At 48.7% G+C, this 6,322-nt stretch overlaps 1 protein-coding gene across 1 annotated transcript in view; it reads left to right on the forward strand.

Moving 5' to 3' along the window:
* The first annotated feature begins 877 nt into the window (after positions 1-877).
* WNT3 (Wnt family member 3) overlaps positions 878-6,322 on the forward strand; it is a 98,059-nt gene continuing 92,614 nt past the window's right edge. Inside the window, exon 1 of the mRNA XM_044676139.1 lies at positions 878-957. Within this exon, the coding sequence (XP_044532074.1) occupies positions 878-957 (80 nt within the window). The remainder of the gene's footprint in view (positions 958-6,322) is intronic.

Genomic DNA, 6,322 nt, shown 5'->3' on the forward strand with positions numbered 1-6,322 from the left:
TAACGCAGGGCACTTTCCCCAGGTGCCTTTCATTCCAAGATCTCAAAGCACTCCCCAGACTCTTCTTTAAGATTCCCAGTACTTTGGGAGGAGAATTTTATTGAGCAAGTTTTCCTGGGCAGTGGAAAGATAATAAGGATAGATTTGAGGAAGGAAGACAGGATGGGAGCTTTCCTAAACCACCTTACCACGCAGACATCCATTATTGCTTTGCAAAACCTTTGCGTTTTAAACAATGTGAAAGCAGAGACTTTGGGGTTCTTCCAGATTTTTCCTTGGGCTCAGGCCACAAGAAGTTAGTTGTTAACCCTAGCAGAAAAATCATGTACTATTTCCCCACTCTCTCCCAAGCCCATCTCCAACTCCCCCAATTCAGAGCACCCCCCCAAAAATGAATAGACCCGGCCCCACCCAATGGTCAGTCGGCCAAACGATATCAAAGTAGAGCTCTCCTTCTGGGGCCAGATGCTGGGACTGGCCCTTGGTGTCCCTCCAAATGAACTTGGGGGGAAAATCCCATTATCCCCCAGAGGAAAGGGTTTTTCACAAGTTTAGTAGGGCTGTGCCCTTCCCAGCCCGAGACCAAGTTGTGGGGCCGGGGAGAGAGGGGAGGGAGGGGAGGCATGATTGACAGCTCTGAACTATAGACTCATCTCTTACCTTAGGCCGAGCGTTCTGATTGGTTGCCTGCTGACATCCTCAAACCCTGTTTCACTGAGCTCTTGGAAGGGGGGGGGGGGGAGAGGCTGGTGAAGGTGCGTTTCTGACAAACCCGAAAGTCATTTCCAATTTCAAGTGGACTTTGTTCCAACTATTGGGGGCGTCCGCTTCCCCTCTTCATGTTTGCCTGCAAACTTCCTCCTCCAACCCAGGACTAATGGATCACCACCTGCTTGGATTTCTCTTCTCCTTCCTGTTCAGTGGCACCAAGGTCTTAGCCGGTTACCCAATTTGGTGGTAAGAGTCGCCTTTCCCCTGCTGCTCATTTTCTTGTTCTTGTTCTGGGGGGTAGGAGGCGGGTAGGTGGTACTGGTGTTGGGGGTGAGGGTGGGAGACTAGTTCGTTGCTTTTCCTTTCTCCTCTCCTCCTTCCAGGGATTCCCCCCCCTCCTCCCCAACATGAGAAATAGGTTGCCTGAATTCCTATGCTGCTATTGCCTTTAATTCCAAAATCATAAGTCCTAGGTTCTGTAATAATCACCATTTTCTTTTCCATTAATTGTAAAGGTTGGAGAGTTTCTCCTCCCCCCTCCCCGTTTATGAAGGACTCTTTTTTCATTCCTTAAACCCAACAGCACCCCCACCCCCAAACCATGGTCCCCGGAATCTCTTCCTTCAATTGTAACTGGGCTTCTTTTTAAAAAAGGAATCTATCTCTGGATGGCCAGACAGACACACGCTCCCATCTCCATATCTGGGTTATTCTGGCTGAATTTGGGGCTTTGTGCAGAATTCTTATGTTCTGTCACCCCCACTCTAGCTCATCCTCTAGAAAGGGAAACACCCCCCCCCCAAGAATCAACACCATTTGTCTTTTTATTTCTTCTCCCTTTTCAAATGGCCAAGGGCTTTAAGGGACTTCTGGATTGGGGCTGGGGGGTGGGGGAGCGGTATGGTTAAAAAAAATTCATCATATTCTCCCATGTAAGCTGTGTTAATCCAGACCCTCTAAAGTGAGCGTGGCCGGCAAGCCGCTAAGGAAGGTGCCATTTAATTTCGAGTTCGTTCATTTCTTCCATTCCCACACTGGGGGTGGGTGAAATAAGATTTGTTTTAAATGGAGTTGTCAAGGTTTTTTTTTTTTTTTTTAATTAAATAATTCTCCATTTCAAATTGATTTCTTTTCTAAGGGGAAAAAAAGTGAAAAGGCAACAAGAAAGCCGGGGAGAAAGGGACAGTTCCATCTCAAAGAAAGGAAAATGCAAAACAAATTTTAGAAAATGAAGATGGGAAAATGAGGAGTGGGAGGCAGGTTAAGTAACATTACATTGTGGCTTTCTGGTATAGGGAGCTTTTTCTTGTTTCCGAATGACACACAGTCTTCCCTCCCTTTGGCAGGTACAGGGAGTCGGGAGAAAGAGAGACTAAAACCAGTTTCTTTAAATCACTTCGGGTCTCCCTCCACCCACCCCACCCCCTACATTCCAGAAAACTTCAATTAATGAATCTTCCCCTAAGATGATGATGAAGGGTATTGGGGGGATGGGAGGAGGTTGGGGTAGAAAGGACGGAAGAGGAATTGGGGCTGCTTGAATTTCCGAAAATATCAGGAGTGTGATTATTTCAGGAGAACCCAATTGAAAAGTGTCCATTGGGCTCTGCTCTAAGGAATACAGCCCAAAAGAACTGGAATCCTCATTTTGCATCACCCATCTCATAAAATTCATCGTTTCCATCTAGTTCCCACCCTGGTTGCTTCGGAGAGGAGAAAATGATGATTTGGGCCAATATGAAGTCTCCTCTAGTAGCCCCCTCCCCCTCCCAAATGAAAAACAAACAAACAAGAAAAAGAAAAGGAGAATCGCCAGATCTCCAATGTGGTTGTGTGCCCTCTTTCTGAATTTTTTTCCCTCTTCTATCTCCCCTGGAAAAGTAGTAGTGTTTATGCCGGAGGGGGGAGAGGGCCCGGAAGGGGGATTTTGGGGGTGAGAGAAAGGAGGGCACATAGGTCATAGACAGTAAGGACTATGCAGTTAGGAGGGACTCAAACTACATAGTCAGAAGGTCGCTGGGAAGTCATCTCTGCAGGATAGCTTCAGAGTCTTTCTTTGGACTGGCTCAGCATGGGATGCAGCCCTGCATTGGGCTGAGTTGAGGGGGTTAAAGAAGAGAAGAGCTGGGGAGATGTCTTCCCTGGGAGAAGATGCACAGAAAATAGAATCCTGTCTTTTTTTGGGGGGGGGCTTTACTTGGGTGATGGAGGTTTCCGCAGTTTGTGGCAGAGGGTCGAGGGAGTGAGTAGCCACTGAGACCAACCCTCCACAGCCATTCTTCAGCCCCAGGGATGAGTTCGGTTCCTTGCTCGGGCAGAGCCTCAAGACAAGGGAAGGAGTGAAGGAGAGGGACCTGTGGGAAGGAGGCAAAATCAGCTCTGAAAGAGGGAAGGTGGGAATGGGGAGGTCAGCCTTGTCCTATCCCTGTCGAGGGTACCTGGCAAACAGATACAGGAGTGTGTTGTCAGCAATGGACAAAGCCAGCTGGTGAGGCATCAGTTGGTTAAGGAAAGGAGTGTTGGGTTGAAGGTGGATTTTTTAAATGGTGGTTTGAAAAGCTTCCAGTTGGGGGTTGCCACGAGAGGGAGAATTAGGCCAAGGAAAGGGCCATTTGAAAGGCTATCTATCTGTGAGCCTGCCAGGCCAGGTCCACCCTCAGTTCCGTATTCATGGTGTCGGACAAATCAGAGTAGAGGAGGGAAGCAGGGTTGCTTTGTCTGGGTGTGGAGGAGAAAGGTTCATGCGTCTCCGTGTTTTGTCATGTTTGTATATGTGCAGAGGGTGCGTCGCTCTCTGTGTTTGTGTGTGTCTGTGAGGGTCAGTCGGTGCCTCTGGTGGGGGGGGCACCTGTGTTCATGTCAGTGACTTCCCATGTCAGTGATGGTGGGTCTGTCTACGTCCGTTTGTCTGTGCCGGGTCTCTGTGTGCATCTAGTTATACAAAAATCAGCGTGTGTGTGTGTGTGTGTGGGGGGGGGGGTCAGTACCTCTTTGTGTCTGTCTGTATTTGTGTGAGGGTCAGTGCCTCTGGGGGATTCTATGTCTGGCTGAGTCTGACTAGTGCCTCGGTGTGCCTGTGCCTGGAGATGAGGGGATCAGTTCCCGTGTGTCTGTCCATGCCTAGAAGAGGGTCAGTCTCTCTGTCTTTCTCTGTGGAACTATGCGAGGGTCAGTGCCTTTGTGTGTACATATGTACGTGTGTGCCCATGTCAATAATATGCATCCGCACCTCTGTGCAGGGCAATGCCTCTGGGTCTGCATCCGTGTTGTGCCTGTTTTTGTGCTCGTATCTGTGTCCGTGCCAGTGTTTTGGGCCCGTGCTTGTGCCTACGGGAGGGTCAGGGATTCTGTATCTGTGTCTGTGTCTATGGCAATGTCAGTGTAATGTACCTACCTGGGCGAGGGTCAGTGCCCCAGGTCAGTGTTTGTATTCTCGGCAGTGCCTGCCCCTCGCCTGTATTGTGTACATCTGTGCCAGTGTATGTGTTCTGTCCATGTGTGAGGACCAGTGCCCAGATTGTACCCGGGGTCCCAAGCTTTGTGACTCCTCACACGAACCATTCCTCTGGGAAGGGAAGCTTCCGAGGGGAATATGTATGTGTGGATGGATGGGCTGTCTTAGCTAGGAAACACTTTTACTGCAGTGATCCATTCCTTTGGGGGACTCTGCTGCTCCAAGGGGCGTAGCTAGAACGACATCTTTAGCCCACCGCCACTCCTGCAACCCCCGGGTCTGTGGTCCATCGCCAAATTCTTGAGCTTTTGGGGGCATAGTTGTGGCAGGGGCCAGAAGGGATGCATCAATCCCCTTCTCTCCCCGTGGCTGGCTCTTACAATTTGGGAAGGGGCTGATGAGAAGAGTGAGTTGGGATTGGAGGAAAGGCACGGAGATCCCCAATCCCATCCCTGCTCCTGAGAATTCTGGATAGGAAAATTCAAATTGCTAATCTGGCCCACCCAGCCCACACATGCCCTAGGGAGGGATTCCGAAGGGAAATTATTCAGTCAATATTGCCCCCCTACACATTCACCCACTGGAGTCAGACTTCTTAAGCCCTAAGGCTTCCCCATAGCCCCTTCTTGACACAGAACTTCAGATCTCCCTCTGTGTGGTGCTCTAGTCTGGATTCAGAATCATCAAATCCAGTAATGTCAAAGCCGGATGGGACATCTGATTCCACTCCCTCATTTACAGATAAGGCCCAGAGAGGGAAAATGAGTTGCTTGAAGTCACACAGCAAATTAATGGCAAGCCTCCCATTTCCAAGGCCAGGGCTCTTTCAGTCGTACAATAGCAGCTGTTGTCCAGTCTCCTGAGAGACTCCTGGAGTATCCTGGATCATGCAATTCACTCTTTCATTTCCCACCCACAGCTGGGAGAGGATATTGTCTCCTCTTTCTTGGAAGAGAATGAGACCATTTTCTTAGGGGATATTCTTTTCTAAGACCCTCCTCAGTTAACAATCAGATGAAAGAACGTGGACCCAGGAGTCAGAAAACCTGGCTTCTGTTCCTATCTCTGCCCCAATCTGGATGCCTCAAGTCAGTTCATTTCTCTTGGCCTTCATTTCCTCCTCTGTAAAATGAAGGCTGATATTCTTGTGCCCATCTCACAGTAGTGGTAGGTGACCACAATGAGGTAATTGATGATTATTTTGAAAAGTTCTTGGAGCGAGAATGAGGATTCCCAAATGAACTTCCCAGCATCCTATGACAGATAATACTGGCAGAATCTGCCCTTTAGCCAGCCTCAGTTTTCCCATTTGTAAAAATGGCCCAGTCTCCACCCCTCCTATCCTCACTGAGACAGAAAAACATGTTCAGTCAAACCCTGTGGGGGTCAGTGAGCTCAGATGTGCCAAGCACCTGGAGACTGTGGGGGAGGAAGGCCTGGGGCCAGGTGTTAACACTTGTAGCAGGCAGGAATTACAGATGGCTCCGAGTGTCCCAGAGCCCTCGCTCCCTGGGCTGATCAGAAAGATAGACAGACAGACAGAGATGGACAGATACCAGATCGGATGCCCACGTCTCCACTGGGTGGTCTCTCAGCTAGGTCAGATCTCTGCCTGGGGGCATAGAATGTTGAAGTTAATCCAAGTCACTTGGAAGCCAGTTAAAGTCTCTTCTTCTTCCTCAAGTCCATTTAACCCTTAGAACCCTAAATCGTGTCACAGATAAGATTTTGATTTCCAAACTGGATAATCTGGTGATGACTCAGTGAAACATGCCATGTTTGGGGACTATTTGAGACAAGCAATTCAAGGAGTAGAGAACTTATGAAACACTTGCTTATAGAAAATAAAATGGAAAGAGCAAGCATCTTTTCCAAAAAAGTCTTTCCAAAGATGGTGTCCAAAGCAACTCAGAAACAATTGCAAATGGCACCGCTTTAACACCATTCTATCCCAAAGATGCCAAGACAGCTCCGAAGCACAAGGGGCATTTGAAGTAGGTAGTGACTGCCCACTGTTTTGAGGCTAGATAATTCCCTGGAAGGAAGAACAGGGGTTACATTACGTTTCTGAGTTGAAGGACTGGTACTCTGCATCCTGGATCTCTCTCTCTCTCTCTCTCTCTCTCTCTCTCTCTCTCTCTCTCTCTCTCTCTCTCT

Source organism: Gracilinanus agilis, chromosome 4 (assembly GCF_016433145.1).
Source record: "Gracilinanus agilis isolate LMUSP501 chromosome 4, AgileGrace, whole genome shotgun sequence".
Taxonomy (NCBI): Eukaryota; Metazoa; Chordata; class Mammalia; order Didelphimorphia; family Didelphidae; genus Gracilinanus; species Gracilinanus agilis.